The sequence below is a fragment of the Phyllostomus discolor genome, chromosome 5 (genome assembly GCF_004126475.2).
Source record: "Phyllostomus discolor isolate MPI-MPIP mPhyDis1 chromosome 5, mPhyDis1.pri.v3, whole genome shotgun sequence".
Taxonomy (NCBI): domain Eukaryota; kingdom Metazoa; phylum Chordata; class Mammalia; order Chiroptera; family Phyllostomidae; genus Phyllostomus; species Phyllostomus discolor.
The window spans coordinates 120,597,559-120,624,301 of NC_040907.2; the positions used below are offsets into that span (position 1 = coordinate 120,597,559).

The 26,743-nt window shown below is 37.6% G+C and overlaps 1 protein-coding gene across 2 annotated transcripts in view; it reads right to left on the reverse strand.

The window, feature by feature from the left end:
* Positions 1-905: 905 nt before the first annotated feature.
* The window catches only part of LRMDA (leucine rich melanocyte differentiation associated), a 1,079,387-nt gene continuing 1,053,549 nt past the window's right edge, over positions 906-26,743 (reverse strand). For both annotated transcript variants that reach the window (XM_036027546.1, XM_036027547.1), the window contains one exon: positions 906-1,070. In XM_036027546.1, coding sequence (XP_035883439.1) covers positions 991-1,070 — 80 coding nt within the window. In that variant the 3' untranslated portion in view covers positions 906-990. The remainder of the gene's footprint in view (positions 1,071-26,743) is intronic.

Sequence of the window (26,743 nt, forward strand, 5' to 3'; positions counted from 1 at the left end):
AGTACTACATAGGAAATAGAGAAGCTAAAGAACTTAAATGTTAAACCTATAGACATGAACTAAGGGTGGGGAATGCTGGAGGGTGGGGGAGTGCAGAGAGGAGGGAGATAAAGGGGAGGAAAAAATGGGACAAGCGTAATAGCATAATGAATGAGATGCACGTTAAAAGTGTCCCTGGTACAATAAGACCTTGGTGCTGGAAAAGATGTCTGACACTGCCTAGTATTCAGAGTAAGAAATAAATTTAGAAGTGAACAGAACAAGATAAAGTCCATGCTTTTGTAAATAGTTAGGGATTTAGGAAAAGCTAGTTACTCCAATTCAGAAATTGTAACAACATGAAGCTGGCTGTAAGTGAATGACCTGGCTGAGAACTTACACCTACTCTCTGCAAAATTGCAAACCAAAATGCATTGCCTGTGATAAAGATACTAAAGAGTGGGGAGAACATACAGAATATAAGAGAGAATTTAATTGAAATAAATGAAAGTAGGCTCCCTCAAAACTGTGACTATTTCACTAAAAATAAATCCACAGCACAATGGTATCAGAGTCATCTCTACTCAATAGGCAAGCTGAAGATACAGTCTCTCTCACTTGACTCCAGCCACTGAGCATGCTCAGGGAGGCCCCAGGTGTGACCTCTGCTCCCTTGTGAGCAGTGGAGGGGCCAGGCAATCTATCATGGTGTTCATCCTGTCAGCCCTGGTGCTTCGCCGCTGCTGTCTGTCACCCTGGTGGATGAGACCTGCTTAAGGGCAATCATGTCAATCTCTATGTGACCACTCAGTCTAAGGCAGAAAGATGAAGTTGACAGGCCTGGCAAAGTCAGCAGAAGGTAGCAAAAGCTAAAGTCATAGCCTTCCCACAAAGATGCAGCATGAGCCATTGGTTTTTTTTTCCACCTTCATCTTTGTTCCTTTATTTTTGCTTTCCCTTTTTTTTTAAAAAAATTCTCATGACATGGGCTAAGGCATACAGAACTTGCCTTCAGAGCTGGTCATCTCGGATAAACCTGTTTCCCTCTGAGTTTTTCCCATAGTAAACATAGCGACACTTCCCCAGGACACCTGAAAATAAAAAGAAACACACCATTAAAAACACAGTTCTAGCAAAAACCAAAAAGGTGCTGCAATGCAGAAATACAAACAGTCCTAGATCCAATGGGTGGAAGCAAAAGGATTGAGTCCCAGAGGGAAGGACCCTACTTTCTTGTCCTCAGAGTTGACATTCAAATAAAATGTCAGCAGAGCACAGGCTCCTAGGAATAACATGGTTCCTGCATGATGTCTCTTCCTCATCTTAAAGACTTTTCTAGTTTGGCCAATTATTCCTCAGAATAAAGCATAACCCTCTCCTCTCCCCAGGTCTCCTGAACAGTTTCTAAAAATAGAAAATTAAGAGTTTAAAGATGGGCCCAGCCCAAGCAAAAGATGTAGAACAATCTTCCCAAAATGTGACTATTTTCAAGTCCTCTATCACAAATCAATATTGTTAACTTCCAAAAAGACCCTTCCAATTCCTAGGAGGCATCAAGCTTGTAATGGAAGATTAAGGAAGAGCAGTGGTGCTGACAAAATGTCATGTGGAAACTAAGAAGAGCCCCCGACGTTAAATGGTTCTTTAAAGGTGCACTGAACTATATTCTCTGGTTGGAATGTGTTTACTTTTCATTTTCAGTTTTATTTTAAATAATTATTTGGCTCCATGTACAGCTTTCATTCAAGGAAATTGTAGGAGGATTTAACTCTGAAAAATACCCTTATAACAGGGTCAAACCTTTTAATCAGCTCAAAATTATTCTAAATATCCATAAGAAATCACTTTTAGGATTATTAAGAAAAAATAAGTTTTTTCAAAAAAATATTTTTAACTACAATTTGCTTTTTGCCACCTTGGGTTTTTTTTTTTCAAATTTTAGAAAAATCTTAAAATTCAGCTTCACAGATTTGTCTTACTACTAATAGTACTTGAATCTCTGATGTGTGCATCAGAGAAAGGATAAAACAAAAAATGTCCACAAAACATTAATTCATGAGCTACAAATTGGCCTATAGAAATTGCTACCTATATGCATGATTTTTTCCCTATCAGTTTGATAGTAGGAAACAATCATCATCTTTTGTTTATTTGGGATAAACTAGGACTTGAAATTATCCAGGTTCGTCGTATCAGAAGTTCTAAGGAATAAATATTCTTTTGACTGTACAAGAGACATTTTTTCCACCCTGGCTGGTGTGGCTCGGTAGATTGAGTGCCAGTCTGCAAACCAAAGTGTCATTGGTTCAATTCCCAGTCAGGACATATTCCTGGGTTGCAGGCCAGGTCAGGTCCCCAGTAGGGGTGTGTGAGAGGCAACCACACATTGATGTTTCTATTCCTGTCTTCTTCCCTTTCCCTCTGTCTAAAATAATTAATTAATTATTTTTTAAAAAATACATTTTTTCCACTGCAGAACTTTTAACCTTCTTAAATAAGGATAAAATGACTTAGAAAGCTTTAAGGGCAGGGCAGGTGCTCCTAGGTTTGAATGGCTTGGGACAAAGTTGAGAATTGCTGGAGTCACAGAACCACTCACTGGTGGCAATATAGAGAGGATAATATTGTGCCATGGTCCCAAAGCGGTTGTGGGCATGCCCTCATTACTTCTGTTTTATGTTACATTTTCTGTGGACAATATTTTCCCCTTGGACATACTTTCTCTTTGGCTCCTTACCCACAATTTCTGTTTCTGAGTTCTAGTTTGGTGCCTGGAAACACTGAGCTTGGATGGAACCTCTCTGAATCCTTTCTTTGGGCCTAAATGATTCTTTTGGCTATTGGCATTGAGCTGTTTTCTTTATTGGGCTGAATTATGTAGCATCTAGGGATGGACTAACACTGTCACCAATGCTTGGAACCCATCTGTGGTCTTGGCTGGTTTGAATCTGTTCCCGGAACAGCACCTCCTACAGAGCCAGGTGGGAGTGTCTCAGATCTTTCTGAAAATCTACAAGGGGTTTCCTTAAACATAATTGATTCAAATACACCCTCAAGAATCTGAAAGACTGAGGCTGAGAGATGTTCATTTCTTTTTTATAGCACCAAGACAGTATGCATGTTTTATAAAAAGAAATGGATAAGGCTGTCAGATATCATGAAGAGTACCTTATTTCTCTTGAGTAAGAGAATGAAAGGCAGACACACACACACACATCACCCATCAGTGGGTACATTCATTATGTCCTCCAAACTTTCCAGTGCCTGCAGGATTGAATTTCTTTTCTTTGCCCCTCTCTCCATTACAAATGGGATTTAATAAACCTCAGCTCTAGATCTTGCTGAGTTAGAACCTGGACCACAAATCCCATCCTGGAAACAGGCAGTATACTCCTGGAACATGGGCCCTAACATGGAGGAAGGTGAAGTGCTCTGAGCTATGTTCCCCAGTCCTTCTTTCTAGCTGGCATTGATAAAAGTCCTTTCTAAGGGCTGCCCTGTTACTTTGGGCCTGGAAGCAAGAATGTTTAGAGACATCCTGGTGAGAAAGGGCTGTTTGATGAATGCAGGAGACTGCAATGAGGTGTCAGAGCTTGGAAAATGAGGCAAGGGCATGAGGTATTAATATTGTCAATGATCTCTTGACGGGAAAACAGATACCACACTCACTGTCAAATTTAAATAGACATGGAGTACATTAATGACAAAAGGGTAGACTTCAAACAAAGGGGCTGTGGGATAAGGAGCAGAGCTGGTCTCCATGCAGGCAATAACCTGATGTGAAAAGACACAGTCAAGTCTTGAGACAGGCCCAGGATTGTGTGTGGTGACAGAAAACATAGATGCTGACAGAGATACCAGTGCCATATTATGCCAAGGATATTCTAATGCTGTCTGCATCTCTAACAAAAGCTGACATCACTCCCTATCACTTGGGGTCTTCTCTGCCTGCTCCTGCAGAAGATTTCTTCCCAGATATCATTACAAAACTCACTATTGCTGTGAGGTTCTGGCAGCCCTATTCTGCCAGAGCACTGGGGTCAGGGAGCCTAGGGATAACCTCAGTCAATCTAAATTTGGACTTTGCAGGAGGAGCCCACTCATCCCCCGATATCTTGGCTACTGGAGGTGATCAGAGTGCCAATGTGTGAGGAGCTGTCACCTTGAATAAAATCCTTAAAGGGAACACACTCAGACTTCAGGCTGCTCCTGGACAGCACAGGGATGGTCCAGCAGCCGAAAATTAAATCCAGCTGCTGGTGCTCCTCTGTGCAGAAAGGTGGTCTGGCTAGTGACAGTGAAAATCAGGCTGAAATTTTAAAACTTGAACCATTCAAATTATGTACATTAAGCAAGTGCCGCCTGTGTTGAGACTCCTACCCTATGGAGCTCACAGTTGGTAAGTGATTACCCCCTAAATGGAACTTTTGAGCTCAATAAATAAATAGATAGATACAATTAACAAGGAAGAAAAAAAGCACAGTCCCATATGTGGCCAAAGCAGTTTATTTATCATGAAGGTTATTTGTAAAATAACAGGACCTGCTCATAAATTAAGTGAGGTGGTGGTGTGTGTCTCTCCTGCTCTTCCCATGACCCTACTTCCCCTGTCACACCAACTGCCATCAACTGTGCAAATTACAGAGGGAGTAGTTTGCTTGCAAAGACATTCTGGGAGGCACTCAAGCTGGAATTTGGGAACCCTCGGGTCATGACTCAGTAGGCGGTGGTTCCCACGTACATCTGCAACACATTCGCTTGTTTTTATCTCCTGGAGCTAGCACGTCTTGGGATGGGAGGGGAATACATTTTTTGGCATATGTTGTGTTTTTAATTCTCTAGGGAGAATTAATTGGCCATAATAAGGGAAATAGGGTTGCCATGCATCAGGCAAACCTGTAACTGTCTATGTGGAGCTTCTTTTCTGGGGGCCCTAAAAAATGACAGTGTGTTATCCCCTGGGAAATCCTCTTCTGCCAAATGAGATTCCTAATTTTTTTATAAGTAGCCGGTTCTGCCATTACCATAACTTCTTAAAACTATAATTATGGAAAAAAAGTATTTTGGGAAGAAACTGTTTTAAAGAGGTCTTTTATCTTTTAAATGTTTCCCCCCCCTCTGGAATGAATGTTCTAATTATGCAGTTTAAGTTATGACCTTGGAGCTGGCTGAGAGGATGGGAATCAGTCTCTTTTCTGGGATGCAAGGCTACGATGGCTGGAATGGTGCTGGAGTCTTGGCTAGACCCTATGTGTCCTGGGAAGGAAGTCCTGGCACATGCATGCAAGGTTCAGCAAAGCCCCAGGACTTTCTGATCTTCCGGATGCATTTGCACTTTCAGTTGTATTTCTACCATCTGTTTGGTAAGGAGAGGTGAGGGACAATCTGCAGTTAAATCCAGCTCTGCCCCTAATAGTTATGTGACTACATACACCTCCCGTTTCCTCACTGGGCTGGTTTCCCCATTTGTAAACTGAGGGAAAAGGACCAGATTGCCTTTGAGGTTTATTTTGAAATAGATGAATTAATGTTTTCCATGTTTCCCTTATGAAGATGAGGATGTCAGGTCCAATATTGCCTGATATAGGAGGTAAACCTAATGGCTGGTTCATCAAAAATTTGATTTGGATTAAGTCAGCTCTTAAAACCATCTAGCCCACAGTCCCATAACATATAGAAGGGGAGCTCCATTTGATCTCAAAATCTCCAGCAAAAGAATTACCACTAACTTTTCTGCAACCTGTATTTCTTACCCAGAGCTGGGAGGTATTTACTGCTAACTAGCCTATTTCCCACTAGCTTTGACTTGAATCTTATAACTCCATATGCAACAGAACTAAAGACTAAATATCAGAATAAGTGACTTCTCATTTGCATTTGAGTTGCAAAAAAGTAATAGTTCATATTCATACAAATATAAATACTTATTTGATGATGCAGTATAAGTTGGGCCAATAAATTTGTATTTATAAAATAATGTATCAATTTTATTATTGATATTAATGTTAGTTTTGGTAATCATCATTTTAAGTGCTATTATCACAAGTGTTTGTAAGTGCAGCTGTGTAACAACAAGCAGATTTTAATCCATTTGTGATTGTAGGAGCTTATAATTAGTAATGCTACAAAACAGACAAGGGACAGAGGGCTTCTCGCAGAACTCCTGTTCTCTAATCTGTATGAGTAAAGAAGGCTCTCTTTGGCCCTTTTTCTCTCTCTTAGGCTCTCTGTGGCCTTTGAAAAAAGTGATGACAGTGTTGTAAAGAGGTGGGTGGGCCCAGTAACAGAGAGGGAAAGAGTACCCAGAGTGTCTTTCTAGTCCATTGTGGAAGGTTCTAGAACTATATGCTTCCATGTGACACTATATATACCTATTCACATGTCACCTCTACAATACTCACTCCTGCCCAATTTGTAATACCCAGTGCCTGAAGCACTTAGTACAGAGGATGTATTCAGTAAATATTTGTTGAATAGGTAAATTAATACCATTAAGATTATTATCCATTTAGAATTTAAATAAAACTCACCAAGTTAGGAATTTCAATTGTTAAATACTCATACTTTTAACCTCAGTTAATACCACATCTGTTTGAAATGCTTTAAAAATACATACAGATTAAATATTTGCCTTATTAAAAAAGGGAGCAAAGTAACAGAAGGCAACAGCTTCAGTTCCTAAACACTTTTTTTAAAAAAATGTGGGACACTTTTCTCCCATGAAAATGAAGTAATCACAATGTCTGGCTGGAAAAAGAGGAATGAACTGAATGTTATCATCAGCCTTAAGAGCTGTAAACATCATACACAGGAAAGGATATTCCCCAGAAAGCACATCCTTGCTCTTTGTTATGTGTAGGCTGTGAGTAAACTGGTAACTGGGAAGGAATAAACACCCATGTTTATGATCTTGAGAAGTGGCTCGAGCAGTACCCCAAGGTCAGCCTGTGTGATGTGCTATCAGCTCTGCTGTGGATTGTACACAGGATTTAGCAGAGCCTACAGAATTGCAGGCATCTAGCACAACATCCCCATTCTGTGTAAGCTACTTAACTACTAAGGCAAAATGGAAAGAAGAGAGATTTTAAAGTCTAAAGGAAGGGTTTACTTGGGAGCAGTTTTTGTGCAAGGAGAATCAAGTCCATTCTGCATACCTGGCCCACCTGAGTTGACTCAGAGTGGGTATAAAATGGGGAAAGGCTCTCTATCTGACCCTGGAGAGGGTAAAGAAAGAAAGAAAAGAAAAGGGGACTTCCTTCTGTAACGAGCTATAAGTATGATTTTGGGCAAGTGTCTCAGTTTTATAACCTGCATCTTGGGTTGGAATGGGATGTCATAGTCACACCATGTTGCTAACCCCCAAAACATCTTCTCTATGGACTGGGGACACACTGTCCTTGTAAATACTGTAGTGACTCCCTCAAACAGTGCTGCCTGAGGGGCATTTCCTAGTTTCTCAGATGAGTACACTCTTCCAAACTCTTCTCCTTTACTATATAAAACAATCCCATGAGGTGTTGACTTTTGTAAGTATTTTATAAATTTTGGATATTAACTCCTTATCATATGCATTGGCAACTATGTTCTCCCATTTTGTAGGTTATCTTTTTATTTTGTTGATGATTTCCTTTGCTGTCCAAAATCTTTTTAGTTTGATACAGTCCCATTTGTTTATTTTTCCTTTTGTTTCCCTTGCCTGGGGAGATATACATGATAAAATATTGCTACGATGAATGTTCGAGATTTTGCTGCCTATGTTTTCTTCTAGGATTTTTATGGTTTCAGGTCTCACATTTAAGTCTTTGCTCCAGTTTGAATTTATTCTTGTGTGTGGTTTAAGAAGGTGATCTAGTTTCACTTTTCTGTGCATATCTGTCCAATTTTCCCAATGCCATTATTGAATAAAGTATCTTTAGCCCATTTTATGTGCATGGGCAAAGGACCTAAAGAGACAATTCTTCAAAGAGGATACAGATGGCCGATATATGAAAAGATGCTCAATGTTACTAATCATCATAAAAGTACAAATTAAAACCACAATGAGATACTGTCTCACACCTGTCAGAATGGCTATCATCAATAAATCAACAAACAACAAGTGAGGGTGTGGAGGAAGGGGAATCCTTTTTTACTGTTGGGAATGCAGACTGGTGTAGTCACTGTGGAAATCAGTATGGAGATACCTCAAAAAATTAAAAATGGATCTGCCTTTTGACCCAGTGGTCCCACTACTGGCAATATATCCGAAGGAATCCAAAACACTAATTTGAAAGAACATAAACACCCCTATGTTCATTGCAGTGTTATTTACAATTGCCAAGATATGGAAGCAGCCCAAGTGTCCATTAATAGATGGGAGGATAAAACAACTATAGGACATTTACACAATGGAATATTACTCAGCCATAAAAAAGAAGAAAAATTTTCCCTTTGCAACAATATGGATGGACCTGGAGAACATTACACTAAGTGAAATAAGCCAAGCAGAGAAAGACAAATACTGTATGATTTCTCCCATAGGCAGAGTCTAATGAACAAATGGAACTAACAAGCAAAACAGAGACAGACTCACAGATGGTAAGCAAATGACAGCTAGTGGGAGCAGGGGAGATTAGAGGGTGGAGGGATCAAGCAAAAAGGAAAAAGGACTCATGGACATGGACAACAGTGTGGTGATTGCTGGGGGCAGGAGGTATAAAGGGACTAAATGGTCATGGAAAAAATATAATGAAGATTAAATAAAAAAATAAAATAAAGAAAAATCAGAAAAAATAAATATTAAAAATGTAAACATCTTTGAAAAAAACGATAGCTTCACACATTTGTAATATCTTAATCATTATTGTTACTATCTATCACAGATAGCACTGGATACATTTTCCCTAGATAATTATGAATAAAAAACATTAAAGCAAAAAATTAAAAAAAAACAACAACCCATGACCCTATCAGGAGTATTCTGGCCCTGCAATGTTGACAACATTTAAATTATGCCATTTTGACCATAAGGATGCTTTGGCTTGTGGTTTGTGAATACAAACATGTAAACTAAATACTTTCAGAAAGAATTAATTATTCAGAGCAAGCTCCATTTGATCAATTTAATCTCTTAACATTTTATTTTATTATTTTATTTTATTTTATTTTATATTCACCCATACCTTTTTCTACCCTCACCCTTTCCCTCCGGTAACCACAGTACTGTTGTCTGTGTCCATGTAATTCCTTAATTTTTAAATCCAATCAAAACATATTCTATTTTTAACACTTTCTTTTTAATTTTATTGATTTCCAATGGGATCAATTCTTTTCCATGTAATGTTTACATTAAGGTTAAATTCCACATTCAGCATTTTCTAAATATCAGATTTTACTGATTGCCTTCTAAAATCTCTTTAAGTGTGTATTTTAAAAAGTCACATCTTCTTGAGTGAAATTTTGCAGATCTGCATTGTGACAGGAGGACTTGCATCCTCTACTAAAGTTTAGTCAACACATTTCATTACATGTAATTTTAGCTCACTTCAGTTTTATTTCATCTTTATTATTTTTATCAAGGTGATTTCCTCTCCATGAATTTGTGCATTCAATATACCAACTAAATATAAATCTCAGTAATTTTTTCATCTATAATAAATTGCATTATGTAGGTTTAGTTGCTTGCAGTTTTATTTCAGGTTGATTATGTTTACCAGCAATGTTTATTATAAAGCAAATAATTTTTATTAATTTCTTAGTGAATAGGACAAAGGTATGCACTCTGGATGCATGGGGTTATGACATGCTACTTTCTACCAAGCACTAGTCAGACAAATGCGGTATGGGCCACCTACCCAAGGGTTGGGATGCATCCCTATCTTGAAAAAAAGATGACACAAATGCCAGTAACATACCCCTTTGAGAAGAGGGCATTTGGCACCAGTGCTCCTTCCCCTGCAATGAGGCCTGATGGGAGGTTTAACTTTCCACTGAAAATAGATTATAAAGCCTGCTTCAGCAAATGCTGGGCTTTGTCAAGTCTCACCAGTGTATTTGTAAGGAAGGAAAAACAGGGAAGGAAGCCAGTCAGCAGGGAAAAGATCTTGGCAAAATCTGTACTGAAGGTGATAGGAATGCATGGCTGAGAAGCCAGCCTCCCAGCCCTGGGAAGGTTGCACAAATGGTCATGTGAGTGTGCAGACAATTTGACGTGTGACAAGCCAGAGCCTGTGGTAAATGCACTCTGGGCTCTCAGGGCAGCAGAAATGAGGCTTGTCATTTTAGAAGAGAAGGAGGTGGGAAAGGGAGTAGAGAAAAAAAGTGCAGAGCAAGTTTTTCCCTCAATAATCTGTTAGTGGGAAATATAAAAGCTGGACCAAGTCTGAGACATAATTGCACCTTTGAGTAGACCTTTAGTAACCAGCACTGTCCCAGCTGGAGACCCTGGTCCCTACACTCAAGCTGTGGATGCAAGGTCCCTGCCCAGATGTGACTGGGCCATTCTAAGTTCTAGCCACATTGAGGAAATATTAAGCTGACAGACTGGCAGCAATGTTTCCATTATGTGAACTCTCAAAAGGAAACAGTCAACAACATGCTTTTCCTGAGATGTCAATGCTTTTAACTTATTTATTTTTTGTATTGAGGGTAGTGCAGGTACTCAGAGACTGATTGGAAAACATCCAGTTCTGAGATGGGCTCATTTGCTATTTTTTGGAATGTCATTAATATGAGTGGCTCTTACCTCTCTTCCTGTTGTATTTCAATCAAATAGGACCATATATGTGTCAAAGATCAAACACCATAGTAAATATTTCCTGGCTCCAACAACACGCCCCCACCTCCAGAAAACACTGCTAAATCTTCTTCACAATCCCATTTTTAGTTCTTCTTAGGTGACACTTTTTTGTGACATTTTAAATGAAGTCAGAAACAGTGTGCACTCTGACTTCCTAAACAATGGTTTATTTATACAATTCTATAAGGATACCTTATTATTTTTCTGTATTGCCCAGTGAGCTTAAACACAAGAATGGGATTTTTTTTTTTAAAGAAGTGTGTCTTTTACTTATATTGAACAATTCTCACTGGGACAGAATTTAAAAATCTTCATTTTGGGTAAGTCCTTTATTTAATAAAGGAGGACAATGGAGTTTAAAGTGGCTTCCCCAAGGTCACAGTACCAGACCCAACACCAACCCAACTCTATCTTTCTAGTCCTGCTGTTTCTGAATTCTAGGAATACAGGACAAAATGTCAAAGATCACCAACAACCTGATGTAAGTAGACTCTTACCTACTTTCCATAGGGAGAAAATTGAATCTTCAAGCTCAGTTTGGTGTGCGTATGGTCCCTCCCCCTCATCTGTGTTATGCGTGGGGTGTAATGGGTTGGAGCGGAGCTGGATTCCAAATGCATGCCAAGATGGGATGCGAATCGGGTAAAAAATTTGTGAACTCCCTTCAGTGCAGCTCACTGATGGATGTCACATAAACCAGGCTGTCAGTCAAACGGGCAGTGGTCAAGTGATGTGGCTTCATTTTTCTTTCTCAGTGTTTACTAAGGCACTGAGAAATCTTTCAGACAGAAAGGAAGGAAAAAGTTTACCCCTCCACTGCCTCTACCATTCCCCCCATTATCTCCACATTGATCTGTTCCTCCTTCCCTCTGAAGTCAGGAGCATTGCCACTAGAGGGCACCATGAATTTAGGAAAAACAGCAGCATTCTTAAAAAAAAAAAAAAAAAGAAGATGGCAACTATTCAGGGAGGGCCCTTAAAGCCACACTGTGTTTTGGTCACCAATTACGGGTGGGTTCTGTAATGATCAATATGTGACATTTGTTCAATCTGTGCTGAAGGTTTTATGGGAATGGGGCTAGCAGATGCCCCACCTTTTGGATTCCTCTGGCCTCAATTTCAGGGACTGATTTTCTTTACCATCAATTGCTCTAATTAATCTTCCAGGCTCAGGGGTTGGGGATTTTTGCCTATCACCTGCATAAATGTAAAGAACCATGCAAACTAAAAAACAAAAACAGATTTCCACATTTCTTAGAGAAAGGTCATATTTACTGTGCCTCCTCCACCACATACAAAAACAGAAGTTTGCCACACAATTGGAGTTATCAGTCATCATCTGATAGTCAAAAAAGCAAAAACCAAAATAAAACAGAACAAAATAAAACAAAAACTGGATCATAAAATATATCATCCACACAAATCACAGCTACCTCTTTTTAAGGATCTCTCTGCCCAAACCTATGCAGCCATTGTTTTCCTTTTAAAGTACCTGGCTCAGATTAACCAGAAAAGAGGACCAGAAGCCACTCAAATAAAAATAAAATAACAATTCCAGTTTCTGTTCAATCATCGTTTGGTTACCATCCTTGGCCTTTGGCACACGAGCACAGTGTTTTCATGCTAAGAACAGCAAATGATCACCTCCCTTTAGGAGAAAGGAGGTACTATGGGTTTAAAAAAATGTGAAGCATATCATTATTTTTTAAACAGCAATAAATGCTTGACATTCCAGAGAATATTTTAAATTAGAATTTCCTAGAATTAAAATGAATGAGTGGACTCAATCAGAGAAGGAAGTAAACAAAATTGGAGCTACTGGACTTGGGGAAACCAGACCTGAGGCCAGGTATGGCTCTCCACTTCACCTGAGAGGCCTCCCAAGTGGTCAGTGAAGCTAGTATAAAAATGGCTCTCACACACTTTCTTCCTTTAGATAACAGTCTTGTGATTGACTCACCACTAGGGGAATGTTGGGTTCCAGTTAACTAATTAAATTAACTCACTGACTCATATTTAACTAGAAACCTTTTTGAGTCTTCTTCCACACATGAAACACTATATAAAACCAAAGTCACTTTCATTGTCTTACTAGGTACATCACAGTAACCACAACTGAGTATTTATCTGAGTATTTATAATGAGGATGACATTGTTGGGAAGTGTAGCTAGGGTGGGAAGAATGCTCATTGATCATTTCTCTAGGTCTTAGGACTTTCTCTCTACAGAGCCTCCAAAAGGATAGAGATGACAGCTTTTCGTCCATGCTCATGAGCCTAGGGCATGTAGGTGCTCAATAGACTTTTTTTGCAGAGTAAATGAGAGGATCTCAGGGTACTTCTTTGGAATCCCAGTGTTTGCGGCACATCCTGGAACAGAGGAACTGCATGGCTGTCTGACCACAGTGGTTCTCCTAGTTGCTCATGCATTGGAATCACCTGGAAGGCTTGTTAAAATGGATTGCTGAGTCCCATCCCTGGAGTATCTCATTTAGTGGGTCTGAGTTGGGCCAAGAACTTGCATTTTTGCTAGTTCCCAGGTGATAGCGATGCTGCTGGCTAGGGGACCACACTTTAAGAAACATTCTTCTAGGACAACATAAAAGGCACTCTTTCTTTTTTCATTTAAAAAAGTAGAACTCCTGATGTTAGCTTTTATCTTATAAAATCAAGACCACTCAAATTCAGAGATAAAAAATCTGTTTGACTGAGGGTCCTAGGGCATCAAGTTTTACTAAAAGGAGGTTTTTCTGTCTCCCAGAAGTCTGAAAATGTGGTACCTAAAATTGGAAAAAAAATTAATGATTATAAAAGGTTGCCCTAGCTCTTTAGTATAAAACAAAAAACATGGCAGTTTAAAGTTAAGCGATGTGTGGATTATATTCACATCAAAAAAGAGGGGTTTTTTTTTTTGATAAGTAGACTGGAACTGAATGTGCAAATTATAATTTATGAAGTATAAAATAAAACAACTTGCAGAAAAATTTCCCAGAAAGTCTTTAGCCTGCCTGTAAAATGACAGACTCTTATATGAACAATTCTGAGCGGTGGGGGTCGTTTTGCAGAGTTTGAGTGGGAATTTTGGCTTTCCTCTCAAGCAGAAATTTGCTTTTGGGTTTCAGATCTTTTTCTATTAGAAAGTTCACATCAGAAGAGGGAAACATCTACAGTTCTGTCTGGCTCTTCAGGCTAAAATTTCTCAAGAGAGTCACTGAAAGGAAAGACAAGTTGCCTCTTTAATTTTTTGAGCTACAAAAAACAGATCCCCTCAAATAAAATTAAGCAGACCCAGTGACTAGGGGTTTGTCATAATTGAAACCTTGCAAGGATTGGGGAAAAGATCTTCCTTTCTTGAGCACATTAGGAAAACAAAAGGAATCTACTGATATATGATCTAGCTGAAAGAAGTTGGCATTACAAAAAATAAACAAATAAACAAACAAAATCCAAAGTCTGTTGTTGCAGAAAGCACAGCATAATTCTTGGGTACTAGCAAATCTCATTGCCAAATGCTATATATGTTTCATCATTTCCTGATCTTCAATTCCCCATCCTTTAGCCTGCTTTGGAAAAAAAAAAGTACATATATGTGCTAATGAAAGAAACTATAGGTTAAGAAAGAATTAATAGCAAAAAGCAGTTTATAAGAGTATTAAGAACCTCTTGTACATTATTTTATTTTGCCAGGATAAAGACAAAGTAAACAGTAGAAGAACATATTATAAGGGTCTTCATTAGGGTCAGGCTTATTAAAACTTAATGAAGGCACCAGAATCTCTCCAGTAATATTAAGAGGGGTGTACTTTTTGTCTGTCAATGTCATGGCCCTGGTCAGAGAAACATTATTGACAGTAGGTGGGTACCAGGTGTTATCTGTCTCTGAAACATACTACTTTGATGGCTTGCAATATTACCCCCTTTTATTTTATTTGGCTGGTTTAAATTTGTCAGGATTCACCCTGTGGTGAGGTAACATGCCTCCATATTGGAAAAAAAATTGCCCATGAGCCAATGTGCGCCTCACACCTAATAGAATACATCTGGCTCTGACAGTTTGATGCCCAGCTCTGAGCCACATTCAGCAACACAAATTAACAGTGTAGACATTGCCCACGCTGAGCAGGAAGTAATAACCTGCTACCTGCTACTTGGCCAAAATCTCATTATAAGCCATTAAGGTAATTGAGGGCCAAGACTCTGTGGATATTAGACTCCCCGAGCGCCAGTCGTTAGTTCAGCAGAAGAAAGGCTCTGAATGGAGGGGAAGTGGGGCCTACCGAGGAGAAACTGCTCTGACCATAGTGTGAATTCAACCTACTGGGTACTCTGTGGCTCTGGAAGATTCGTGGGCTGTTTCTTTTCTGACCTGAAACCCATGTGACCCCTCCTGGGGGCTCAGGACTCTAGGAAGATGATGTAACTCTTCATAGCTCTCCAACCATGCTGTACAGTTAAAAGTTGGTTCAAATGAATAGTGGGGACAGCCACAAAGGGAAGAAGAGGCCAGAAGAAGTGAGAGTGTTCCATGAATAATAAGTGTAGAAGCTAGTGCAGGGAGAGGGGAAAGGGGAAGCCATGCTTTCTCCCTAGGAGATGGAGGCTCTCTAGAATTACTGCATGTATATGAGCTTCCATTCTTCTGTAGGGGGCAAAGTTAACTCCTTTTCCCATAAGGTTGGCCCTCTTAGTCTCTGTCCAGGGTTGGGTAGCTACAAAGAATGTGTTGTGAGTTTGGAGGAGGGGATCAGGACAGAAGTCAAATCAACTAATTGATCAATCAAGCGACTGATCAAAATACTGGTTTTTGGTACCCCGAGAACAACTATGGACAACTATCAATAAATGTCTCTTGGAAAGAGTCACATAGGAGTAGTTAAAAATATAATAAACTGCAGAAATCCCTTCCTGTCATTCCCGCAACACACATGAAAACATACACACACAATAGTAAGAATCAATGTCTCCAATCAGGGAGCAAGTTTATGCAAGGATTTGCCTAATGTATCATAAAAAATCCTGAGTGCCATGTCTTCTCTGGAAACCACTGGAAGCCTGTTTAATAAATTCTCCTGGCATCCTGAAGTTTCCATTGCATTCTACCTCAGTCTCAATGAAAGGCGCCTCGGCTCTGGCATTTTGAAAGACTTGGCATTTGGGGAAAAATAAGCACTACGGTGGAGAAAATAAAGTGTTCTTGAGGGTGAGAATGTCTGTGAGCATCAAGTCCACACTCTGAACACCCTAAGGTAATCTTCCCGAGTCAGCCATGCCAGCCTCATTATTTCTATTCCCCGAGAGGGTTAAACACAGTCTGGAGCCTAGAAAATGGCTGCTGTTGGTACAAGTGAGGCCTTCCTTATAACTAGATCCTTCAGGAAAAAACAAATTAATCAACAGCAAGCTGAAGTGGGTTTAATGATTGCATTCTGCATACAATCAGCTTTTCCCTTTTCAAGGGCCATCAATATGTCAAGGGAAGACATATCTGAAGGATATAGCTCTTAACATCAAGGTTATCTATTCTCCACAAGGCTCCCACTCCTTGCTGGGCTGATACTCCACACTGCCTGTGTCTAACATTTTCATCAACTCTGCAATCAATCAAGGTAATAATGTTGTGCAAAAAATCAATTAACAACGCAATTAAACTTTCCTTATTATCTCAAAGGGCTGAAATAATACCTAAAGGGAAGATAGACTCACTGAACGCAGACATCCATAATCCAATGTGAAAGTGAATTATGAGGTTGGACAGATGCAGGCATGTGCTGGTGCTGTTATTTTCCAGGGGTTATATCTCATTGTGGCAGTGTATCAGTCAGCCCCAATCCCAGACCCTAAAATTCCAAATTACTTTTAAGAAATATATGATGTACAATATCCATTGCATATTCTCTTTTAAAGATAACCCCCTCCTCTCCAGAAAAAAAAAAAAAAACTGAACAGCCATATTACTCAAAGACAAAATGATCTTTCAACAAGAACATAAAATATAAAAGCTATAATAACATTTACATCTGTATAGCACACATCTCTGTAAATGCAGGTCATCTATTATACATAATCTGTAGTGCCTAAGAGGCTCAGGATGCTGCAACAACATTTAAAACCCAAATGTGTAAATGTGCAAACTCCTATGGGATGGCTGTGGCTTCTCCCAAGTGGAGGTCTCACTCAAGCCTGTGTACACACACATGCAAATGCACACACACATGCAGGTAGAAACATCAGGAACAATGGAAGTATTACTCACTTAAAATGGGAATGACTATATTATTTACCAATTTCACTCAACTTGCCCCAAAACACTCTCTTTAGGAACTGAGTATTTGTAGTTCGTAAAGAAGAGACGGCTATTAACCTTTTGTGGCACCAAGGACTATGAAGTGTTTGAAATTTCACCCTGAAATGAAGTACATAGAAGAGGAAGGGGTTCCTGACATTTGCAGAGCTCATTTTAAAGTGTCTAGGACCCACCAGCAATGGTCGGCCACCAACAGAAAAGTCCTAGAAATAAAAGGGGAAATAAGGCCCAGATGAGGAAAGATTAAACAAATAAGAAAACACCAAAGCAAAAGCCAGGAAACAGAAAGTGCTGACAGAAGATTATGTCAATATTCTCTTAATGCTAGAAGTAAACAACAATAACACTGATTTAAAGGATGAATACAAACAAATATCAAATGCAAATGCCAACACAAAATCCTCCTTCATCCTCCTCCAACATGGCACCAGAGGCTCCCTACAGCACAGTATGACGATCTCACTAGCATATATAGAAAGCCCAGGAGGATCCCAGAAATTCATGAAAGTCAGATGAATAATTCTAGAAAGTGCAATTCTAGATCTAGGTCTCAAAGAGTTATCTGAATCAGAAGAAGAAAGGATTTCCCTGTGTTTCTGTGTTACATGAGCTCTGGGTTTTGGTAATAAACAGCTATTTTCCTAGAAGTGTGGAATGCCACATACACCACCTGGAGTTATATGGGTATTGTTTTAAAATATCATTGCTCAAAAATAAATTCCTCTTTTGTAAGTTACTCACTTATAACAAGGATCCACAGTAAGCCAACTTTCCCCATTTTCAGCACAGCAAGGAGTTGGGACTGAGCTCCAAGTACAGATTTAAATGAACACAAGGCAAAACACAAATGCTCACTCCATAATTTCTTTAAAAAGTTAGGAAGCAATACGTGATGTACTTTTTGGTATGGAATTTGAACAGGAGAGTTGAACAGGTTAGCAAATCCTGCCATTTCTCTCCTACCTTAAGGAACATAATTAATATGTTTTCATTTTCAATGACTATATTGTGTGTGTATCCACTGGAACTGCTCCTGCTGTGTATTTGATTCCTCTGACGATGGGGTGGGTTGGATTTTAAATGATGTGTGAGCACTTCTGTTCTTTCTGTGCTCTGGTTTATGTGTTATTCATGACTTGCATTATAGACATGGCTGATACACAGATGTAAATGTTATTAAATCTTTTGTATCTTAGAGGCTTTGTGAAAGCCTTCTTTGTTTTCAAATAACTCTCTTAACCACCAAACTAACCAATAATACATGACAATGTCTAGGGAATTTTTTCACTGAATTTTCTGATGAAGAGATTTTTCTCCCCTCTATTATTATGTTTTTCATCAAAATAAAAAGGTAGGATAAGTTGGAAAATGGAAGAGTTACATCTTTATAGTAACAATCAAGAACAAATTCATGTGTGTATGTTTTATATGCATGTGTGTCTATGTGTGGCTATGTGGATGTGCTTATATATATGTGTGCTGATGTATGTGTGCTCTGTGTGTCTTGCTGTGAATTGTGATATGCATGTGTTGTGTGCCCTTTTGTATTTATGTACATCTTGTGTACAAATGGGTTATGTGTGCACATGGTATGTGTGTATGGGTATGAACATGTTGACATCATTATACCAAACAACTCAAAGTCACCCAATTCTCAATTACTTGCCAGAGGCATAGCTGCTTTACTGAATTTTGGTATCTAACATAATTTTTAATCTGATTTTTTTTTGCTCCATTCTCTTCACATTTCTCAGGACTTAACAGAAATGTGGCAGAGGATAAACCTCTTCACACAGACAGCACTTAATCAGTTTGTACTTCTTGCTGGCTTACTTTTTTTAAATTGATTTTGAATTTAAACAAGTCTCTGAGACTGAACAATGACTCTCCACAAATACACTTGACATGACTAAAGGAGGTCAAGAAAGACAGAGATGTACATTTTAAGCCTGAGACTAGTAGCCCAAATTCAAAGAGCTCTAAGATGATGGAAGGTTCAGGATCTCTCGCCATCCTCAGGGCAGTGGGGGTACCTACTTGGTTTCCCATGTGTCCTTTTAGAAGAGCAAGAAAGGTCATAGCAACTCTGGGAAGTACGATGGGTCCAAAGATTAAGTTCCAGTTCCTGGTCTGTAGTAACTGTCCTGAGCAAATTGTTCAGTCTCTCTAGGCATTGGTTTCTTAGTCTGGAGAAAATGCTCATAGAGGTCTAGTTCTGTTCCAATAAATATAACCCCTATTTTCACCTAATCAGATTTTCTATGCTGTGCATAGCTCACAGAGTTGGCACAGTGATATAGACCTTTTCATTTCCACGTTCCTCTTTTCCTTTTCCTGGTTTGCCTCCTTCCCTCTTAGAACATCTATGACTCTCATATTCCATCTTGCCTTTCTTGGGGTTTCAATTCCAGAATTGAAATATAACAGTTCTCTTTCAGAAGCTTTTCCTTTTATACCTTTTCTAAGAAGCAACTAGTTCTCTGATAAACTAATTCATGTTAAACTAACTCATGTTGGGATATTAATAATGAAATAGAATTAATAATTTCAGATAAAATATTTCATATTTTAGATAGATGCATTAAAAATAGACCAAATGAATCAATCTTTTATTGCATTTCAGGTAAAACAGGTAAGTAAAGAAACACTATGTGCCAGGAACAATCAATGATACCCCTTAAAAAAGAAGGGAAGGAAAGAAAGGAAGATAATCTTTCTACATTTGAGCAACTAGTAGGCCAGAAAGGGAGGTGTCAGATAAAAATGACTATAATGAAGTTTGTTATAATTATCTTATTTGCAAAATGTTATGCAAAAAAGGTATCACAAAGACGTTTCCTATATATATTTATTGTTTTAGTTGTACTAAGTCACAAATATAATACCTGTTATAATAAGTTAAATGATATAGAAGGTATAGGTAAAACAGTAATTGATCCTTTCACAATTTCCATGACCACCTGATATAGAGTGACTCCCAGAATATACAGCTGGAGAGATATAGATATATAAATACAGAATATATACCTAAGTAAAAATACAAAGAGCAGAAAAGTACATAAACTCAGTTACTCTGGGATAAGAAAGAAGTCAGATAGAATTAAAAATACACATCTTCGTATGTTTGCAAAAAATCATAGGGTGGATAAACTGTAGGCTGATAAGAATGACTATGTATAAAGGGCAGGCAAAAATATCATGGAATCAGGATGGGACTGAGACTTCTCTGAGCATAACTTTTTATATTCATATACTATTTTACATAATCAAATGTGAATCAAAAAGGATGAAAAAAGCAAACCATAAAACTAAATAAAACTGGAAAAATGAATCTAATTGTATATCAAATAGATAACATAATGACACAGAAAAAGAAATTAAAGTAATTTGGGAAAACAACAGTTCAACTACAATTTGAGTGAGATGTATGTTGGGTACAAACAAATAACCTGCAAAGAAATCAAGGTGCACTTAGTAGACTTATCACCATTAGTGTTATTACTGTTATAATTGTCAAATGATTTTGCTTATATTGCAGGACACAGAAAATGTGTAAATATTCAGAAATTACTGGAAGTGAAGGTTTTCACCGTGTGACAATGGAAATCAAACAAAGAATGAGGGGAGAGGTAGTAGGCAGAGTAATGGTTCCCAGGATATCCACACTCTAGTCCTTAAAACATGAGAATATGCTATCTTACATGGCAAAGGGACTCTGCAGAGTGATTAAGGGTATTGACATTGGGGTGGAGACATTATTCTGGACTATCTGAGTGGGCTCAATCTAATCATGTGAGTCCTTAAATGAGAAGAAGCCTCTAAGACTTGGTCAGAGAGGGAGCTGTGACCACAGAAGAATGATCAGATGGATGCAGTGCCACTGGCTTGAAGGTGGAGGAAGAGGCCAGGGAAGAGCCAAGGAATACAGGAGGCCTCCAAAAGCTGGGAGACACAAGAACATGGATTTTCCCAATGAGTCTCCAGAAAAGAATATGCCCTGCTGACACCTTGATTTTACCTCAAGGAAGACCCATGTTAGACTCCTGACCTACAGAATTGTATGATAATACATTTGTGTTGTTCTAAGTTGGTTTGTACTAATTCATTATGGCAGCTCTAGAACACCAAAGGGAATACGATATTGATGATGACAATGGTAGTGAAGATGACTCTGCTAATTTAAATTGGATGGATCTACAATATAAGAAATTATTAAAAATTAAACCTATGAAGGTGTGTGTGTGTAGAAAATCTAGCATTCACATACTGGTTTGCAAAAAAATATTTTCCACTAAAAAGAACCATGGTTCCTTTAGAAAATGGCGAATTCAGGTTGTGGGCAGGAAATGTACAAAGTGAGCCTAGAACCTCTTGCACAGGAAAACAGGGAAAGAACGTAAAATGTGGTTTGAATAGACTTACTCTTTTGCTATTTGAATATCAAACATAATAATGATAGTAATTAATTTGCCCCATCAAATTAAAAACTGTAAGTTCAAAATGATATGTAAACACCTGAACAAAATAATTCAAAGGAAGAGAAAAGCTCTTATTTGAAGACTGTCCGCTAATTAATGTAGAAGAAATGACAAAATTAGAAAAATCACCATACAGCAATATGGTGATTCAGTCCAGTATTTTCAATGGTCACTACAATGGTTAGGATAAAGTTTATTGGGGGAAAATATTCACACAGCCTTAGATTGCCACTATTTAGAATATGTGTTAATTATAAAGAGGAACATATACCTTTATTGTGTTTCAGTACAATGAAACACAAAGTCAAATTATCCATTTTAAAAGATCATTAAATAGTATGTGTCTCAACATAATGAAATATACCCAACATCTCTTACACTTGCCAAAATGTTAAACCTGGATCAAATTATGGGGGAGATATCAGAAAAACCTAGAATGTGGGACATTGTACAATGAAATTGACTTTGGCTTTTAGAGAAAATCCAAATGTCACAAAAAGCATTAAAGGTGGGAGCATGTTCTAGATCAATGGCTCTAAAGTTTCAGCACCCAAAAGAGTCATGTGAAGGTCCTGTTACAGCACCTTACAACACAGGATCCACCCTCAGCATTTGTCACTGGGGCAGGGCCTGACAAGTTCCTTATGGTCCCAATGCTGCTGGTCTGGAGGTCACCCTTAAGAACCACTGGGCTGTATTGAAAAATACTTAAAAAGACTTAATAAACAAATACAAACTTTGGATACTAGATTAAAACAAAAAGACAACAAACAGTCATGGGAAATTTCACTAAGGACTGTATTAGGTAATGGTTTTAAATTATTAGTTTTCATAGTAGTTTTGTTGCTTTGTAAGAAAAGGTTCTTAGGAAATGCATGCTGATGTATTTTGGAATGGAATGTCATGACTTCTGTAATTTATTTAAATGTCTTGTGAAAATGTATGTACACATTCAGACTCATAGACATACATAAAAAGAAAGTAAATGTGGGAACATTAACAGTGATATTAGGTATATAATACACATATATACAATGAATATATTATATATGCACTATAATAATGTAGATATCTATAATATATCTATAATAATATATATCTATAATAATGTATATATTACTATAGCATATATCTACTATATAGTATATATGCTATATACTATTTTTTATAGAGAAAAAGGGAGGGAAGAAGGGAAGAGGAGGAAGGAGAGAGACAGAGAGACAGACAGACAGAGAGACACATGGAAATGAGAGAGAAACATTAATTGGTTGCCTCCGGCATGCACCCTGACTAGGAGTCAAACTCACAATATTTTGGTTGGTGTACACGATGATGCTCCAACCAATTGAGCCATCTGGCCAGGGTATCAATATACTGTTCTTTGGATTTTTCTGTAGGTTTGAACTTTTTAACAGTAATAATTTCAGAAGAAAAGGGCTTGATTATCTTGGCATATGGCACTTGTGATTAAACATTAATAGCACCCAAAATTATTTTCAAGTCTGTGTTACTGTTCTTTGCCTTCTCATGATTCCATCCAGTGTCCTATTTAAGCATATCAAGATAGCACTGACTGAGATCCTTTCGGGCCAATGTATTTTCCACAAAGAGCACTCTGTTGTTCAAAACAAAATAATTATTAGTCTCCCCTACTCCAATCCTATCACTCTGTGATTTCCTCTTATATACACACACACAGATATACAATCACATACTCCACATATACATTCCATCCTTCTTCATTCTTCCCTTACAACATGCCTGACTGGTAAGGGTATTTATTCTATAGGTTGTTGAGTCATGCCTTATTCATTTATTTACTGTGGTTTTACTATGTGCCAGTCAGTGTTCTCATAGATGGAGATATAGCAGTGGATAAGGTCTCAGCTCATGGACACTACAATCTGGTGGTGGGAGGCAGGCAATAAGCAAGTAGACAAAATGTAAAAAGTAAATAATGGTAATAATTTTAGTAAATAATTAAAGTAAATAATGGTAATGATAAAATGTAATGAAGGTGATAAAAGCTAAGAGGACAGAACTAAGAAACAAAATATGCTAGTGCAAATATAAAGTTCGCTGTATTTCAAACTCATAAATCTTGACAGTTCTCATGAGATGTGTGAACTTCACTTTTCATGTTTAAAATAGAGGTAATCATCCTTATCCATATATCCCCATACCCCCAGCATGGTGACTATGAAGAACTTCAGCTACTGGATAATACATATTATCATTGTCAAAAAATTGCATATCTTGGGGTACACTTACCTTGGGGTGTACACATATCTTGGAGTGTGAAATTAAGTCTGACTCTGTATTCCCCAAAGAAGAAAATGCAGATTTTAGTGAGCAGAAGGCAATCTCTGCTATATAACTAAAATGCTTTTCCTTCTACATTCTTCCTCATTATGGAATAATATAATATGTTAAAGAGTCTAGAAAGAATAATTGTATAATCAGTTAAATATTTATTATAAGCTGACAGTATTATACTGATGTTTCTTACCTGTCTAGCAAAGCATAGCACCTATCACAGTGCCTGGTATTTAACAAGCATTTCAGTATGAATGCATAGCTTAATAAATCAAGATTCCAAGCTACAGGAGAGCACAAAGTCTGATTTCTGTACTACTATCTCTTAGGGCCTAGCACTGTGCTCAGCGTATAGTTAGCAATAGATAAATGCTAAGAATTCATGTTTTAAAACCTAAAGTTATATTTTGTTCCCCAAAATGAGCATATGCATTTCTAGCATACTTGGAGGAAAAATTTTTATAACACATTTAGTCATGTTAAAATAATACTTCAAACCCATCCAGGCTTTACCTAAATATGTATGAATAATTAAATATCTGACAGTTTCACAGAGCCATTATAGCTATATTTCAGTACTGAAGAATAATAAGCAAATCAAGTAAGCAGCATCTATTTTTTTAAATGAAAATCAGTAGGTGCCTTTAATTGAAAATTAGAAATAAGGGACTCTAACTTCTAAAGAGCCTCCATTAATTAATTAAAGCAATGAATTTTCAAGCTCCTAGATGACAGTGAGGTGTTCCTGGAGACCAACATGTTGTGTAAAGGCAACAAAAACAGCAGCAACTACGATCACAAATGTGAACTCGGGTCCTTTATGGCAAAGATCTAGACATAGTAACCTAGAAGAGGAAAATGTGTTTCTCATCCAATTTACACAGAGACAACGTTTTTCATGATTTATTCAGAGGTCAATGACTAGATTTGTGTCTGGATATGACAGCTTATGTTGGCTGACATGACCAGCATGCTCAAGGTAAAACTGTGAACATCACAATCAAATAACTTTGAGGAAAAATCTACAATGACTACACCACACTTTATAGGTGTTTTGATTCATTTACCCTCTATATTAATCTATCCATTGATCTATTACTGTTTTCTTTTTCTCTTTTGTTGCTAGAATGTCAGCACTCAAAACAGATACATTTCAAAGGCCACATTTTTGTTGAAGAAAATGTTTAGTTATTATTACAACCATGAAAATAATATTTTAAATAAAAAATAGGATTTAAAAGTCTGAGAATCACCATGAAACAATAACTCAAAATCTGTTCTTCAGTGATATTTTATCAAGCTTTTTGAGTGTATTTCAGAAACATATAAGTTCTGATAACCGAAGAAATTAAACTTTTTAATTCAGCATTCAGATTTTGGGTTCCCTAATCAAAACAATTCCTGAAGTAAAAGTTTTCTACCTTCAGAAAATCTGAAATTATTTGTTTTCCAAATATCCCCATGATGTTTTAGGTGACAAGACAACTTTCTGCCAGATAAAATTTTCCTTATCTTTCAAAGCCCAATTCAAATGTCATTTCTTCTTAGAAGCCTCCCCCTTACTCCCCTTAAATCTAACTAGAGGGTCCCTGTTTGTTCGCCCTGTGCACTACTCATTGCAAACTATTACACATATCCCACTGCGTCATAGCCAAACATTTCATTATTATTATTCCCACTTAAGTTGAACTCAGGGAAACTGCCTTATTCATCTTTGAATGCATAATCTGTATCACAAGTCCTAGAATTTAAAGTGTGGCTAAAATGTTTGCTAAATGAATAAATACATGAATGGATGAAGGAGAAAGTGGGCTGGACTTTGTTTACCAACAAAAGGCCCAGGTCAGTAGAATTTGTAATCAAACTGTGTATAACATAATAGTTATCTGATGGCCACAATTATTAAAAGTAAAGGCTTAATGGGGGGAAAGTTGTCTTGTTTAAAAAAGCTTAGGCACTAAAAAAGTGAATAAACTGAACAACCTCATATATCTCAAAGAAACTGAATTCATAATTTAATATTGACCCATGAAGATGACTCCAGGCCTAAATGTCCTTGATGGCCAATTCCACCAAAGAGTCAATATCTTACATAAACTTTTCCAAAATACTGAAGAGGTGGGAACAATTTCCAACTTATTTTATGTGTCTAGCATTATACTCATACCAAAACCAGACAAACATATTATAAGGAAAGAAAATTACAGAATAATATATAATATTCCTTGTGTATATGCATGTAAAAATCTATAATAAAATATTAACAGATCAGGTCCAGCAATATGTAAAAAGTGAAATACATCATGACCAAATAGGATTTATCCTAAAAATTCAAGGTTGGTTCAATATTTTAAAATAAATATAATTCACCATATCAACAGATTGAAAAAATATATTCAATAATTATCTCTATAAATAGAGAAAAATGGACAAAATTCAACATTTATCCATTTATGATAAAAACTTTCAACAGCATAGGAATAAAAAATGTTCTTAAATTCAATAAAATCATCTACAAAAAGAAAGAAAAATCCAGAGTTAGTATCATATTGCACTGGGAAAGAATGTTTCCCTGCCATCAAGAACAAGATCAGATCACACTCCTGCTATTCAGAAACTCACATACCCTTGTCTTGAATTACCTATGTCTACATGCCATAGAAACTGTAAGACTGTATGACATGGTATCTAACAATACACTCTTGGATACTAAAGGCAATTAGAGGCCATGACTGCTGCAGCACAGAGTTTGGTTTTCTCATTCTGGAAGAGCAGTAGGCAGATTCTCAAAGGCAGGAAGTGCTTGGGACAAGCTGAGCAGCACTCTATTGGGTGATTGTGATGAGGTGAGGTTGGGAACTTTCTTTCTAACATTAAGAGAAAAGATATA